The sequence below is a fragment of the Melanerpes formicivorus genome, unplaced genomic scaffold (genome assembly GCF_026170545.1).
Source record: "Melanerpes formicivorus ecotype bairdi unplaced genomic scaffold, bMelFor1.0.p_v2 SCAF_41, whole genome shotgun sequence".
NCBI lineage: Eukaryota > Metazoa > Chordata > Aves > Piciformes > Picidae > Melanerpes > Melanerpes formicivorus.
The window spans coordinates 5,601,013-5,617,758 of NW_027142393.1; the positions used below are offsets into that span (position 1 = coordinate 5,601,013).

Consider the following 16,746-nt stretch of genomic DNA (forward strand, 5'->3'; position numbering starts at 1 on the left):
GTTCACGAAAGATGTGCTTGTAGTTAGAAACAAGAGCACAGAAGCACAAGAGGGAGGTCCACGTGCAAATGCACGCCATGCTTCCTCAGAATGGTGCTTCCTGAGCATTGTGGCGATCTAAGAAATCTTGAAATGCTTTTCTTTCAAGAGGTTCAGCCAGTTTCAAAAGTTATCTCTAAGCCAAAACGTGACTCAGAAATGGTTTCTCATAACATAGTGACGGGATGACCACAAGGTAAGACAGGCTCCTCCTTCTGGAGATCTCCTCTGCGCAGGGGAATGTGTGTCCGCACCAATGTGCACCGATAGCTCCAGCAGGCAGCAAACAGATAAATCATTTTGAATACCACAAGACACAACAAAAAATAGTTCTGATCATTTTTCCTGGGTTATCTTCCCTGGTTTATATAGGAAAAGTGCACATATCCATGAAAAATGTGGCTTGCTTTTTTTTTTAAGAACATCGATATTGTGCCAGAATCATTTTTAACCTAACTGTGGAATCCATCATTGTCAATGGATTATAAGAATGGCTTCATTTTTTTTTCTTTCCAACAACTTACCACTTTGACATGTAAAGAAGAGTCATTTTGTAAAATTCTAAACTTTTACAAAGGTAAGAAATGGCAAAATAATAACAACATTTGTCTTCTGTCAAAAAATATTGACATGGTATTACCACAGCAAAATTGGTTTGTGTTGTGAAGTGTGTCTCACAGATAAATCAGGGCTGAGATTTTTTTAAGCTAACTAAATTGTACTTTAGTACTGAGGTATAAGAATATCAAGACACATGATGCTGAATGCTTTTTTTCTTTCTTTTTTTCCCCTAAGATGGGATAAGAGCACTTCAGTTGGAAAAAAACCCCCAAACACAACATTTCCTGCTCATTATCTGCCTTCACCTTTTTCACACTTCACTCTAATATGACTCAATAGGACAATCCCTGGACAGTGCATGGCTCAGCCTCATCACAAACAAGCAGAGGTGAGGCCATATATATACAGACCTATGGAAAGATGCCTTTTCCTTGTCAGGTTACACAGACACCACCCCAGCATTCCAGGATAAGTACATTTATATTTCCATGAAATTAAAATGTGTGAGGCACAAGGAGCACAAAAGGCTCTGTGAAATCCTTAAGAGAAAAGATATTTATCAGACTCTGCACTGAATAATTCTGCAGTGGTTGTACAGCTTGGTAAAGGACTTGCATAAGGTTGGGGAAGTGCTGCTCCTCCTGGTCATGCTTTGCGGAGAGTTGTTAAGCTGACATCTGGCTGAGCATCTTCTTGCTTCAGGGCATCCTCCATGCGGTCATAGGAGGTGCTAGGCCACTTTGCCAAACGCATCACTTGAACAGGTTCTTCATGCCTTGCTCTGCAGAACACCAGTGGCTTTCCCCTGTGAACTTGTGAGGAGCAGCAGCAAACAATTAGCAGTTCTTCAATACTAGAAAATATCCATCTGCTCTTGGCACAACTGTTTGTCAACATGTAAATAGCAAATGGAGCAATTTCTGCATCTGGCTCACGCTCCTCTCCTCCCTGCACAAGTGGCCTTTGCAGTTCCATAAAAGGAATGAACATATTCACAGAAATGTCAGCTCTTGCTGCCTTATTTTAAAATGAGAAGTTTCAGCCAATAAATGGGAACATGGGGATCCCTTGGAAGTTTTTTTGCTGTGTTTTGTGGCACTCTTAGTTCACTTTCACACTCGAAGTGCTGTAAGGAACATGTCTGATGGGCTCCATTTAATTTTGCTTTGTGTAATTAGTTACCTGCTGGAGCTTCTCCCAGCTTTTCCTCTTGCTTGTACAAGGGCTCATCCTAAGCAAGAGAGAAACAAGTCATTCTGTGACCAGTGGAACTTAAGAGGCTTCATTTCCTGCAGCTCCCTCCCGTGTGGTTTCTCTAGTGTCTAATAGCTTGGTTGAGTTCTCGCTGCAGGTTCTCCCACAGTAAGATACCCAGATTAGTTCCCTTTCATTTGACTTTCAATTTTCACAGAGCAAGTAGAAATGTACTCTAGATGTAACATCATGTGGAAATATGGTCCATTTCTTTTTGAAAAGTCAGATAAAAACACTGATGTTTTAAAGCAACCACCAGGCTACATTGTACTTTTCCCCAGGTAGCCAATGAAGATAAATATATCTGCTGTGCCGTGCACCCAACGGTAGTGCTCACACAACTGTAGCTGCCCTTGATCCCCATGCTGGGCTTCCTGAAACTCTGCAGTGTTTGAGAATTTGGAAGAGGCAGATAACTCAGAGTTTAATCAAATACCAACAGATGCTGAGTGGGAAAATTACTGCTTTTTCTAGAGCAGCCTTTGCTGTTCAGAAGACAGATTACACATTTCTGTGTTTGCTGTGGGGGATTCCTGGAATTGTGTCTCCAGTTTCGGAAGCTCTCATACCTGTGACAGGTAAGGCAGGCCTCTGTTGTGCAGTAAAGTTGGGGTAGACCCAAGTCCTGCCAGTGAAGACAGGAGCTGACAGATGTATTTCCATCTGCCAGCTCCCCTTCCTTCCACAATTCTGTTAAACTGCAACAGCTACTCTGAGTGCCTGTTGATTGCTGCATGAATGAACCCTGAGGCTTATAATCTAATCATGGTGGGACCAAGGAAATGGCTGCTCAGTCTGGTTTAGTAAATTCAGTGTTGGTTGCATTTTTAGAATGTGTTTTAGAATTTGTTGCACTTTTAATCTGTGGGTTTCAATCCTCTGCAGCAGACTTGAGAATCAGGTTACAGTTAGCTTTGTTTAAGTCCAGAGAAACTTCAAGGCTTCCAGTTTTCCTGGGACTGAGACGCGCTTGATAGCAGGGAATAGGCACAGTGTAGCTTTGTTTGAACTTGTCTTCTAATGCACTTACTGAACATAGCAACACTAGTGATATATTAATGAAAAACTCTTACAGAAAGCTCCAAGGGATCCTCTGACTCCAGTCCAGGTTGAACTGGAATTGCCTGTTGAAGAGTCAGGTGTTACTGCATAAGTGTTGAGAGATCCCAGATGACCAAGCTCTGATCTCATACCAACTCCATTTGCTTTCAAACACACTGGCCTCTGTGGTTTCTTCATTCAGTCTGGCTCTGCTTAACTAAGCATCTAAGCATCTAAGCATCAGATGCTTGTGTAAAGCAGTTTGGGAACCAAATGTTTTGCAAGTTTCTTCCTCATCTGGTGGTGTCAGAGATGTTTAGAATTATGTGAGTGTTGGACAGAACAGACACAAATGGACCTCCTCGTCATTGCTAGATCTTTGCAGGTGTTTAGCTTCCTGCTATAGGAAAGTATTCTCCATGGGCTAGATGCTTGCTTCTATAAATTGCAGTCAAGGTAGGTTCCTGTCATTTGCAGGTTCTCTGGGCTGCTGACCTGGTCTCTTTTCAAATAAGCATTCCCTTTTGAGGAAATGAGAAGTGGGGAAGAGGGGGGAAAATCCCTATTGCACACTCCTGCTGAGCTAGTCCTTCCAAATTCCCTGACTAAGCACAAGCCATGGGTGTCAGTCATCCAAAACACACAGGCTAGGACCCATAGGGACTGGGGGCTACTTAAATAGAGTCTACCATTACCACTGAGGAGCAGAAACTCTGGTGTGATTTCTGCAACAGCCTGTCAGCATGCACAGTCTTGTGTTGCAGATCTACTTCCAGGCTGGCTTGGCACTCTTTAAATCTGTTGTTGCAGGAACTGGGTGCTTTTTCCCCAAACTGAAGGTGACCAGCCATTGTGCAGGCGTGGTGCTGGCCAGTGGGATTTGTGCTGCCTGCAGAGTTGTCCTTGCCCTGCAGATGTCCTGTTGTTGCTGTGTTACTGGACCTCTAGCTGAGAGGATACTTGCTTCAGGAGCTGGGAGCTAACATAGACTAACAGGTGGCCGGACTGAGATGTGCAAATAAACTTCTCTATAGGTTGAGCCTGAAAGAGATGCTGTGCTTCATCTGCCAAGGCTGGAAGCAGCCCCTATTGTCAGTATAAATTTGTCTGAACCTGGGACCCGTTCAACTAGGCAAGCACTCAGATCCACTCTGTCTCATTAGTAAAGAGGTAACACTAAACATTTTGGATCCAGATAATTTCTGCATAGCAGGGTTCGATGTGTTAATTTTCTTCTAACAACAAATTTGTCCCATGCCACCCAGGTTATGCCTGAGATGTATGGGAACCTGCCTGAGAGGATGGTTGGTCCTCGTCACATCAGTGGGATACTGTGGTTTGGGAGCTTTTTAGCTGCTTATGTTGTATCTTGAAGAAATGCTTGCTGTTTGTATTTACCTGCTGGACTACATCTTAACTGAGAAGATCTTATCAGAAACCTTTATTCTTGGTCTAATAATATTGGTGATACTCAATGGCATAAATGTCAGCACCTAACTTCTATGTATTTACATCAACTATCATGTAGCAGTAAGTTGCCAGGTATGATTTCCTTCATGTTAGCAATTGCTGCTTGAAGTCTTGAGCAAGGCAAGCTGAAGCCAAATCACCTCATTTCCACCTTCCAGGAAAGCAGATGATGGCATTCATGGCATTCTGTGATTCATGATGCTGGGTGTTTGCTCCTCATTTCTACAGTGCCATTTCATGGTGCTTGGAGAACTGGGAGATGTTTCATCTGCCCAGAGTTTGAATCCAGTGACCATTTCTCTGGGACCAATTCAAAAGGAAAAATTTCTCTTGTATGCAGAGGAGGAAGATTGGATTGTGTGAGTAAATGTGATGTTGGAGTGCAAAACCAGCCTAAGGCCCACAGAAAAAAAGCAAGGTAGTTTTCAATATGTTTCCCTCAAAGAAGTGTAGCTCTTCCATGAAGTTACTTGTTAAGACTTTTCCTTGACAAAAAGTCAGTCACAGCTTCTCACAACATGTGAGGTCAGTGTCTGGATTAAGAAACCTGCATTTGATGTCTCCAGATATGACAACAAAAAAAGGAGAGCTCAGACAGGAATTTGAAGCTTCACCCTTTGAGTTTCTTCCCATCCTTGCCCCCCTTCCCCTTACACTGTGGATGCTCAGGGGCACACTTCTAGTGATACAGAGCTTCATCTTGCCATCCTCAGATTCAAGACTGCACCCTGAAGCTTCAGGTTTAAGATTCTTAGATTGTGGTCCATGGAGCACAGGACGGATGTGTTGCCACGATGATAGCAAAGGAAGCAACCACCCCCAACCAATAGAAACAAACAGACAAGGAAGCACTCGCAGAGTGACAAGGACATTTTGTATTCGTCACCAAGAGCCCAGTGCCTTCAAATGATGCACTGAATTTAGGGAGCAATGCTCAGCTGATAGAAGGAAATGTTTTAGCCCTTGTAGGCCACAGACCTTGGGAAAAAACTGCAACTGTGTAGAGAGAAAAAGCCTTTAGCTGATTACCAACGGCCATTGTGACTCAGGAAGTCCCACAACTACCTGAGAATTAGAGCTGGTAAACATTGCAAGAGAGTCTTTTGTTTTCTCTCTAAACTTAGATAAGAGATGCTTGATCGTTTGCCTTTTGTCTAACGCCTGCCTGGGCCTTGCCCGGCGATGTGTGTGCCCTGGTCTTTTCTCGGCAGCCAATCACCAATCTGTTACTGTCGGATGGACACATTTCATTGCCAATCACTAGTTACTTTTGATTATGTTAGCCTAGATAAAGAAAATACTTTGTACAATAAAGTAGACACTTTGCTTGCATCAAGCTTTGTTTCCACCTCCCAATCGCAGTATTCAAATACTGTGCGCAGGCTCTGCTTCTAGAAGTTTCAGCACAGGCAGACAGCAGGGCAAAGCAAGGTACTGCTGGTGGCACTCAGAGCTGTCATTAAGATTTCTCAGGCCTGTCCTCAGTGTCTCTCCAGAGGGTTATAAGCAGCATGGGAGGACCGAATGGGGGTTTGTAACTTGTGCTGTTTTTCATATGACTAGTCCCTTTTGATTTCTCACTTGGAGCAGCAGACCCCTAGTGCAGTGATTGTGCACATGGTGTGAACCAGCTCCACACACACACAATTCTGTCTGCACAAACTGGAGTGGAAGCAGAACGCTGCTTCACAGTCAACATAACTGGCAAACAAGACCATACAAAAATGGTATTTTTTTTAAGGCAGATAGTGTGTTTTGGAAGGGATTTTAGTTCACTGAACTTTATTTACTTTTGATAGACTTTCCTCAGCGATATTTAGGATTTCCAGAAAACAAACAATAATATTGTGTGCATTTAACCCCCAAATCCCTTGTGCTCTGCTGAGAGAATAGACCTGCTTTGGTATGCATGCACTTCCAGAGTGTGGGGTTTGGTTATAGTCTAGGTATAAACTTGGGCTTGGTGAAAAGCTCCAGAGCTGCGAAACGCTCAGAACCAGCTAGTTTCAAACCAGCTTCAGCCCTGACAGCTGGTGATCAAAGCAAGGTGCTGACAACTTGTCCAAGGGGTTGGGAAGCCCCTGCTCTGTCCGGCCCCAGGCCCAACCTCTGTTTGCTTCAGGCTGGTGTGATGATATTGTAGCACTCGTGCCAGGAGTTTGTGGTTCCAGCATCTGCACTCAGTGATGGCACAGATCCTTTTCGACTCAAATCCTGCACTAGAAACTAAGCCAAGAGTAATTCAGTCATTGTTAACCTAAATATGCCTTCTCATGTTTCATTCAGGCTGACTTCAGTGAGGCTGTTTCTCGCTGATTGCAACTGAAATGAAGACAAATCAGGCTTATTATGTTTAAAGCTTGTGAATATTTGTATTTTTGGTTTTTCAGTGGGCCTGATTCTCGAGTGGTAGCCATTTCTGCCAGAGTGAAGTGGGAGCAATCACCTTGCTCCTCCTTGCCATTCACCCTGCAGTTAACCTAGACTCTCGGTCCTTGGAGCAAAAGGTGTCTGAGCACTGGGTAACAGTGCCACATGGCAGAGCATTTAGCAGAGCAGGGACTGAAACACCAGTCCGTGGCTCCTGTATGTGCCCCAAGAGCCTGCAGAAAATGGCTGCTGGCACTCCTTTCTTGCTCTCTCTTCCCATTTACATAAACACCTAAGCAGGGGGAGAGTTTCACTTTACCGAGGAGAGAAACAAGTGACAATAATGGGAGATGTGGGGTTTAATCCCACTGGAGAAAGCAGGCATTGAAACAGACATCTGTGAGGTGAGTGAGCTCATCTGCTGGAAAGCCTTTCTTTTACGTAGGAGGCAAGCTGGGGCTGCAGCTTGGAAGAGTCATGATGGGGCATATGACAAAAGTGTATGAAACAATGAATGGCAGGGACAGGGTGGACTGGCACCTTCCAGTCTCTTCCAAAACAAGAGCCTGTCTGAAACAAACAACAGGATCCTTTTTGTGTGTTTTCCCACCAAACCTGTGATTTAACTTCAGAGCTTCTTGCCAGAGGAGACTGTGAATAGTATCATAGTAGTATCATAGTATGAGTCAGGGTTGGAGGGGACCACAAGGATCATCTAGTTCCAACCCCCCTGCCATGGGCAGGGACACCCCACACTAGATCAGGCTGGACAGAGCCTCATCCAGCCTGCTCTTAAACACCTCCAGGGACAGGGCCCCAACCACCTCCCTGGACAACCCATTCCAGGGCTTCACCACTCTCATGGGGAAGAACTTCCTCCTCACATCCAGCCTGAATGTTGAAGGTTTAAGTGGATTTGGGAAGACCAGAGAAGTCCATGGAAGAGAAGTCTTTTCAAGCTTAAGGAACATGGAGAAATTACCCTTGGCATGGGAAGGGCAGGAAGCGCAGGCTGTTGGAGGCTAGGCTGCAGTCACGTTCCAGGGGAGGTCGTGGATACTCCTGCATACAGCCAGCTGCTCTGCTCCTGCCCTTCCCAGCACTGCTGCCACAGACAGCAGTAAGCTCTAACGCCCTCGGCCTGAGCTGCTTTGGAATGGATAAGGGTCTGGGGAGGGTGTAGTCTCCTGCTGACCCCACCTGTGAAGCCTAACCTTGGGCTGTGTCCTCTGCTTGACTGGGTCCCTGTGTGACAATGCTTGAGAGAAAACCCTCCCGGGATACACGCAAGAGAGAGCTGCCACAGGGAGAGTGAAGTCTCCTGTGCTTCCCTGCTGTTCCCAGGCATAACTTCACACGTTTGCACATCCCATGTCACCCACAGAAGTTCTTACAGGCCTGGAATAACTTCACCTGTAGGGGAAGTCAAGTTCATAGTTGAGTTTAGATTTGACTACCTGAATCCTCTTGTAGAGCCACCCCTGGACACCATTTCAAGGTCACCCAAACATGCACTCACTGGGACCATTCTACTTTTACATTTATTGGCATAAAGGTTGTAATTTTTACAAAGATTCAGCAGCATTGATTAAAAAGAGGTTTCTCTTTGGTAATACTTGCATTTAATTTATGAAATTCCAGGCATAAAGGCAGTCTGGTTACTGCAAGCCTGATGAAAAACAGAAGCCTTTGAAAACACTTTTCTCTGACTGTGGTCAGAACAACCTTGATGTGGTTTGCCAAGCTCTGAATTATAATGTATGTCGTCAGTAATGTAAGTTGTTATAATTTAGCTCTGACATTAAGATCTTGCTTTTGGGCATATAGTTGCAAATGTATCCTATTCACTCTCTTACTTTCTAAATGCCCTTCATGTTTCAGTAAGACAATCCAATCAAAACTAAAGACCAAATGCACTGTAAAACAAATCAAGCATACAAACAATTCTTAAGCATTCCTCTTACACCTTCGCTTGCTTGCCCAAGGCTTCTAGACTTCCTAAGCCATGTAATTGTGAGGCAGACACAAGTTTACAAAGGGAACAGTTATGCCATACATTTTCTCTGCTGCTCAGGTTGGAATTTGTGACAAAGAGAGCCACCTAGATAAGGATTCACCAAACCTAGCCAGATTGCTCTAATGCTCACTGCAGCTCAACATCCTTATTCAAAATGTGGGAGCTTTCTGATTTTCTTAAGTTACAATTTAAATAAGTTTTATGATGACAGCACTCCAGAGGTGACTAATTGTGCTAAGAGAGACACAACTCCCACTGAAGAAAAGTCCCCTGTGAGGAGAGGAGCTTTAATTTAATGACAGTCATAAAGCCAGTTTTTAAAGCTGTAAAATTCACTGCTTCTCTGTCTGTAGCCTCAGGCTGAATCCCATATTCTGCATGTGCTTTCCATCCAGGCCATTTCATATTCTGCTCAGAAAGACACAGTATGTGTGCTCCTGCCTTTCTCCACCCTTGAGTACAAAGCAGATGATTATTTTTTTTCCACAAGGATCCGTGAAAAATGCTTTGAAATCTAGGGTATGAGTGTGGTCTTTATTAAATCTTGCTATTAACCTGTGCTCCAGAGGCACCGGGGCTGTGCACCCTGGTGGCAGTGTGAATGCAGATCCCTGGTTTGGCAGTGGCTGCCCGAGTTTGCAGAGCATCCAGATGGCTCCATTCAGTTCGTCTTAGCAGCAGAAGCAACCGCTGGGGGGGTTTGCAATCCCAGCACTGACGACTTTGTTGACATCTAAAGCACAGCAAGGAGCAGTGGCTTGGGGATTTCCAGGACAGGATTTACATTCAGGGAGACTGTGGACATGTGCTTGCAAACCTGCTCTAAACCTCTGGAAGACATCAGGCCACTAAAAAGCCACCAGCAAACAGAAAAGAGTCGGGTGTTGACAGACAAGTTACCAGGGGATGGGACTGAGGAAAGTGCGGGCATTCTAACCGAGTGCCCTGGTTTGGGGCTGATGCTGATAAAGCAGAGGATTAGATTTTCCCTGTGTGATAACCATCTCCCGGCACTCCTCAGCTGCAAATAATTAAATGAGTTTCAGTAAGTGTGACATAAGATCAGATCCCAAGAGTTGCTGCCAAAGAGCACTTATGAGGCATGAATTAAATAAAGGTTGAAGTACTTTTAACCAATCATCCAGTTTCTCACGGAGAGCCAGGAGCTTCTTCATTTTGGAGCCTGACATTTAGTTGGAGCTGTGCTGAGCAGAACAGATCACACCAGTTAAGGCGGTAATTGAAGAAGTGATGGTGGCATTTGCACTTGACTCCAGCGTCAGCATAAATCCTGCTCCTGGTCCAGACCAGTACAGCTTCCCTGAAATAAAGCATACTTTGCCCCCATTAACCAATTTAAGATCCAAAATTAAATGAGATCAATTTAATCTTAAATCCATCATATCCAGGCTGGGTCTGTAAGGATGCTTCCAGTGGCTGTTCCTGCAAGGTAAACTGTTCTGGGCTTCTCAACGGGCACAGGTTGGACTCGAAGATCTTTGAGGTCCCTTCCAACCTTAGTGATCCTGTGATACAGCTACCCATCAAGTTCCAGCTGTAGACACTCAGCTCAGACGCACGGAGTTCTGCTGTCTCGATGTTACTGCCGCCTGTGCCACCTTGCAGATTGCCTGCGTGAGAGGTTCAAACAACATGTGGATTTCAGTGTGTTAAAACGGTGCATTTATCATTCAGCCACCAACACGGAATTACAGCAGTCACTGCGGTTTCCACACGATGCCCGCGCTGCAGAATGGCCTTTACTGCAAACTATAGGCTTCAGTTATGTTCCCACAGTATGACATCTGCTTAAACATTTCCACTTTCCAAGAAGACAGCCACCCAAAGTGGACATCTGAGAAACAAGGATTGGAAGGAGGTTACATTTGCTGAGACACATGTTGTGAGAACTGCGTCGTGGTTCTCGAGGTTCGGCCTGCTGGGATTTGCCAAGAGGTGCAGTTTTTCATGGATTAATTCATTCTCTCTCGGCACTAGTACAGCCAAATGCAATACTCAAAATAACCTGTTTCTGAGGGGTCACCTCTGTGTGACACCCTGTATTGGTGTCATCAGAATTAATAGGAAAACTTGCCTTAAGCTTAATTGGTATTTTAATGCCTACATTTTTAAATTACTAGAACATCTCCTTAATTAAACTGGAACATTAAAAATGAAACTACTCTTTATTTTTTGCTGTTTTCTTGGTATTAAACTGTTTCAAAGATAATTGCAATCTGTATGGAAGAGTGCTCTTTATAAAAATAAAAAAGGAAAGAAAATCTTGTGCTCAATCCCACATGTTAATTAAAAGAAAGAAACAGCCGGGGAAGAAATGCAATGGGTAGTCCAAAGGCCAGCAGTGATTTCACCTGAATGATTGAAGGCAGCAATTGTTTCCCAGCTGCTAAACTGTAATCTCACTGTGGATGTGTATTGCTTCCACCCACCATATCTTTAATATCTACATGGACAGACACTGCTGTGGTTGTTAAGACATTTTAGGAAACTTGCATCTTCCATCACCATTGTCACAAGTTAAAGGTCCAGAGCCCCTCAGCTGATGGTTCAAACTCATCTTGCCAAAGCAGCAGAGTGAAAAGTGTTTCTGTTTTCCTTATTGCACATTTTAAAGAAAACAAAGTGAGTGATGAGATTTTTCTGCGTCAATAAAGTAATTCTTTCCCTCAGCTTCCAGTGCTTGTGGAGCTTTATTCAATGGATAACTTCTGACATCTTTCTTATTTATGGACCATTTACTGTGTAGATATATTTTAACATCTACCCTGCTCTTGCATCCTCACTCCCCATCCTGGAATTAACTGTGTTCAGCAACTAAACCTCATGCTTGTGTTCACCCAGCAGTATTACATTTAAGGGTAGAAATGTGCTCTTGAGCTTAAATTAATGTACTGGTTCATTAAATATTTTCAAGCTGTGTGCCCGTGTTTGTTAGAGAAAATGCTAGCCAACTGCAGTGAAAAGCAATTTAGACTCCAGTATAAGCAACCTAAGCCACCTCAGCTTCCAGCTCACACAAACCTAACCTACACTGAGCTGTGGCTGCTGGAAATTAGATCATTTTCTATGGGTTGTTTTACTCTGGTCTCATTTCCTTTCGGGTGCACCCATGCCCCTTCAGAGTGACTCCACCACGGCCTGTTCATATCAGCATAAGCAAGACCAGAATCAGGTCCTGGTTTCTCTCCAATGTATTGTACCAGTTTGGGCACTGTGCAGCTCTTCATGCAGGAAGCCAGGGGCTTACCACAAGATACTAGGCTGCAGGAGGTTTGTCCATCTTTTCATCTGAATTTGTTTAACATTGGTTTTTGCTGGAAGACAAATACATTGCTAGTGCCAGTTTGAGAAGTGGATCATTCTTTTTCTTCCATCAGAAATGTCTTATTTTCCGCTCTAGGGGCTCAGCTTCTAAAGCATAATAGGGCACCTCTAAGTAAGTGAGGCCTGAAACTACAAACACCTTCTGAGTTTGTAAGCAAGTGATACTCTGCAGAGAAATTAGCACTCCTCCACTTCTAACATGGGTACAAATGGAATTTCTGTCACCTGCTGGGCTCCGAGGGGTTGCTGTCTTTTCTCTTCCAAAGCTGCTTTATGCTCAGTTGTTAGACCAGCTTCCCTGATGAGCCATTCCCAAGAGAGGCAGCAAAAGAGGCAGAGTTGAAAGAGACAGAACAAAGGTGCTTGTTCTTGTGCTCTGCAGCTCACCTCACCGGCCAGCGCTGTAGCCATGTGCTGACCGCAGTCTGACACCCATGCCTGCATCCTAGCCAGTCACCGCAGGGAAAATCCTCTGGAGAAGCTCGGCCCTCCTGCAAGCCGTGGAGAGGGGCCACCGGTCTGTCCCTGGACAGGGGACAGAAGCTGCAGCCATTCCCTCCTCGTATATTGACGGAAGTAGGAGAAATTCTGCTGCTTTGGTTACTGTGGCAGGGGCAGTGATGTTTGCCTGACTGCATCCTGCTGCTGGGCTTTTTCTTCCTGTTCTTTATCCAACAAAACACATTGGGCAGCAGGAGCACTCAGAACAGGCCTTTCATTTCCTCCCAGTTAATTCTGCATCTGAGCCCATGGTCTCTGATGTCGCTGCTGTAAACACTGACAAAACTTCAGGAGTTTAGAGCATGAAAGCTGCTGTAGCCAGTTCTCCTGGCTGTTTGTGTGTCAATAGCCTATCGAGTCAGAAATTATCTTAAACCTGTATTGCAAGTCAGTGCAAAACAAAGGAAAAAATGCTCTATAATCCTACTTTAAAAGACCCTTCCCAAGATCCCTCTCCACGTGCAAATCCACATGTGCCTGCAGGGCTTTACAGCGTTCCTGAAATTACTCCTCAAAATGTTTTCACTATTATTCCAGGTCCTGGTGAGATACCCTGTTAAGGTTAGCATGTAGGAGGGAAGGGCACATCCACCTAGAGACACTGGCGAGCGAACTGGCAGGATTTACCTTTCTGCGTGATATTGCCTCCTTTGCATCTGTAATCATGTGGTTCTTGAACACACCGGGAAAAAAGGGTTCTGCCTTTAAAAATGCCACAGGAGTGAAGATTAAGAAAGGAAGAGCAGACACCCAGCTGTTGAAAGCAAAACTGGGGGTGGGGGACAGAATTAGCATTCTCCTCACAGGCTTGCAGCCTGCTCTAATCACAATGCAGGCATTATCAGCCAGCGTTGAATCTTTGCATTATTTCCAAGTTTCCCCTATTGTCAGTCATTGTGACAAAGTGCAGGACAATCTGACACAATGATGAATCGCTCCAGACATTGAGTTTTCACATGGCTGTCAGATGATCTCAGTAGGCTGTGTCACCTGAAATGCCAGGAGACTTAAACCGTGTTGTACTTCAAAACAGAACAAAAAAAAGGAGTTTGGTATAAACTCCACTGATTCAGGACATCAACATGGGAGTCTGGAGGGCTGCCTCAAATGTCTCTTAGCCAGGAAATCTCTGCATTTTTCATCCAGAGTGAATGAAATCAGAATCAGAGCTCAGGATTTATTAACATGTCAGAATTTATTTGCATGTCTTTCATGCAAACTAGGCAGATAGGTCGGCTGGGGTTTTAAGTTCCGTTCCTGCATGGAGGGATTTGTGCTCTGCACATTCTCTAAACCACTCTGTTCAGGATGTAATGCTTATCAAAGTACAGGGTGGTATATCCTAATAGTTTCAGTTGCAGATGTAAAAATTCGTTTCTTGCAGTTTCTTTTTCCTGCAGGTCAAAGTTATCTAGCAGGCTTTTTCTTTTCTCTGCGGGTCAGGTAGGATGTAGCAGTGCTGATAAGTGATTGATACATAGTCAAATGCAAATGCACTCGCTGAAGTACACGCCTTGCTTTCATGTGTATTTGCTTGTTGGTGCTATTGTGAGTCCAGCCCAGAAGAACATTGCTCTCCTACATTATTATTCACAAAGGCAGCTTTCTGAGTTATTTCTGTTCCTGCACAATATTCATGATAGCAATTTGATACCTTAGCAGTTTCAAGGTTATCGAGTGATTGAAAATCCTAGCGCTTACTTCAAGGTGTAACATACAAACCCTACTGCCATCCATTCTAGTAATAGAATAGTTTTTCTTAATGCCTTTCATGAACTCCCGATTTAAAGCGTAAGCTAACGGCAGAAAGGGCTTATCAGCCCCAGACTTCTTCGGTGCAGCTCGGTTGTTGAATGCAGGCCCCCTGAGTTTGTATCGCTGCCTGGAGCACTTAAGCAGGCAATATTTAATCTCTCTCTCGGAGATATCGATAGATCAGCTGCTGAATGAGGAGTCATAATGAGAAACAAAGAGGAGGTTATTTATCTGCCGCGCCGAAGGGCCGGCGCCCCTCTGATACGCATCTCCCGAGCAGGAAGTGCAGGTTACAGAGCCTGGGGATTCACTTCAGAGCAAGTAGCAGCCACAGAGCCATACGTCGTACGGCAGCGTTCCTTAACGATGAACACATATAAATGCCACGGAATGCTTAATGAGGACGTTGAAGAAAAGCTCATCATTTCCCAACCTGGTCTGGAGGCTCCCAACCACCCACAGAATTTTGGCTGCAGATGTAGTTTGGGTGGTTTCTGATAGGTGGAGAGTGTTGCTTGGTGGAGCCTGCATGGTGGCATCTGCTTAAGTAACAGATGTCTGTACCACTAAGGTGCTATGTTCTCACTTTTTATATAGCGAGAAATTGCTTCTCAAAGATTTTTTATTGTCTTTATGCAAATTAAAATACGAAATTCCTCTCCTTAAATGATCCTCATTATAACAGGAACCTTAAATAATCATAAATACATATGCAGCCTCATAAAACCTTTTGCTCTTTGGTTATCAAGGAAGTTCCTTCTGTGCTGCCAATTGTGCATGAAATTAGTTCTTATTTCAACTACTAGTATGAAGGTACCTGCTTTTATTCAGTGAAGTCCCCCTGGATTTCTAAACAAATAGTGCAGAGTAGTTGTTTGTACCAAAGCATTTCAAGGAGGAAATTTTGCATTCTGCTTCTTATACAGTGCTGAAGAGTAAGTAGAGCTCTGTGCTTATTCCCTAGAAGCCTGGTGACAGCGGTATATAGTTTTTATCATTTCTTTGTCAGTTTTCTTCAGTAGGCAAATGCTTGACATGTTTACAGATTCTTCTTCTTATAAACAAATCAAAACAAAAACAGAGACTGAAATCTGTGAAGGAATCATGCCTAGAAAAGTGCCCACACATGCCAGCCTCCTTTGGGCCTAGTGTTAATGCATCCAAGTCCTTACATTGCTGGTTGATCTCACATGGTAACTTTGCAGCAGGTGTGACTTAGTGCCTTGTACAGCACTAGATTTCTCATCTGTTTTGTTGATTTCTGTTGACAGAGATGGATGAAGGACCTTTATCCTTTGCATTACCTATGTATGGACCAAGAAGGATGGAAGGTGTTCCATAGTACAGCACCTTCAGGCAGGATGAAAAGAAGAGCTGCTAAGGGAGGCCACAGCCCCAACCTAATTTGCACAGGAGTGAAACCAGACCCTGTGGCAGGTAAGACTGTGCTGGAACAGGATGTGTTGGAGTTTTTTCCTATGGGCTATACAGTTCAGGACAACAGCTTCTGAGCTGCACAAAGTGATCCTTGATGAGGAAGGAAAGATAAATATGGGATTACCAAATTAGAGCGTCTACCAATCACTTCCAGGCCCTTTGCAAAAAAAATGAACTGAAAAGCACCTGCCTGTCACCTCATCAGCCTTAGGCAGGACAAATAGCCCCACATGGACCTCTGAGGTTAGCCATGGCTGCCAACCCCAGAGATTATTTGGCTACCCTTCCCCCTCCTTGCCACCCACACAACTGGGGCAAAACAGACACAGGGTTGCTGCCCAGCAGATAGTGTACGTTCTCTCCCTTCATGTGGGCTCAGCCATCACCAAACCTAGAGTAAACCTGAGAGAAATGGGGGGCCATGGACCATGTCTGGTCTCATCATGTAGTTTTGCTTTTGCCCTTTTAGAATATATTGTATTGAGGAAAAATGAATTGAAAAAGAAAGCAAAGGGAACAGAAATGTGATTCTTGATTTTATCCTACCTGTGGTATGTGATGATGTAGAGTAGGAAACCCAAGCCAGTTCAATATTCCAGTGGGCAAACCTTATTTTAGATAGATATTTCTGATACAAACTTCTCCTAACAATATTATTTCATACATCTGTCCAGAAGACTGAGTAAGGAGGCAGTGGAGAAGGGCAACGAGGCTGGGGAGAGGCCTTGAGCACAAGCGCTATGAGAGGCTGAGGGAGCTGGGATTGCTTAGCCTGGAGAAGAGGAGGCTTAGGGGAGACCTTCTTGGTCTCTACAACTACCTGAAGGGAGGTTGTAGCCAGGAGGGAGTTGGTCTCTTCTCTCATGCAAGCAGCACCAGAACAAGAGGACACAGTCTCAAGCTGTGCCAGGGGAGGTTTAGGCTGGAGGTGAGGAGAAAGTTCTTCACAGAGGCAG

At 44.3% G+C, this 16,746-nt stretch overlaps 1 protein-coding gene across 1 annotated transcript in view; it reads left to right on the top strand.

Annotated features, from left to right (window-relative positions):
- Positions 1 to 16,746, top strand: part of LOC137451311 (uncharacterized) — a 234,599-nt gene that overhangs the window by 110,952 nt on the left and 106,901 nt on the right. The window contains exon 2 of the mRNA XM_068158719.1: positions 15,625 to 15,790. Within this exon, the coding sequence (XP_068014820.1) occupies positions 15,625 to 15,790 (166 nt within the window). The remainder of the gene's footprint in view (positions 1 to 15,624; positions 15,791 to 16,746) is intronic.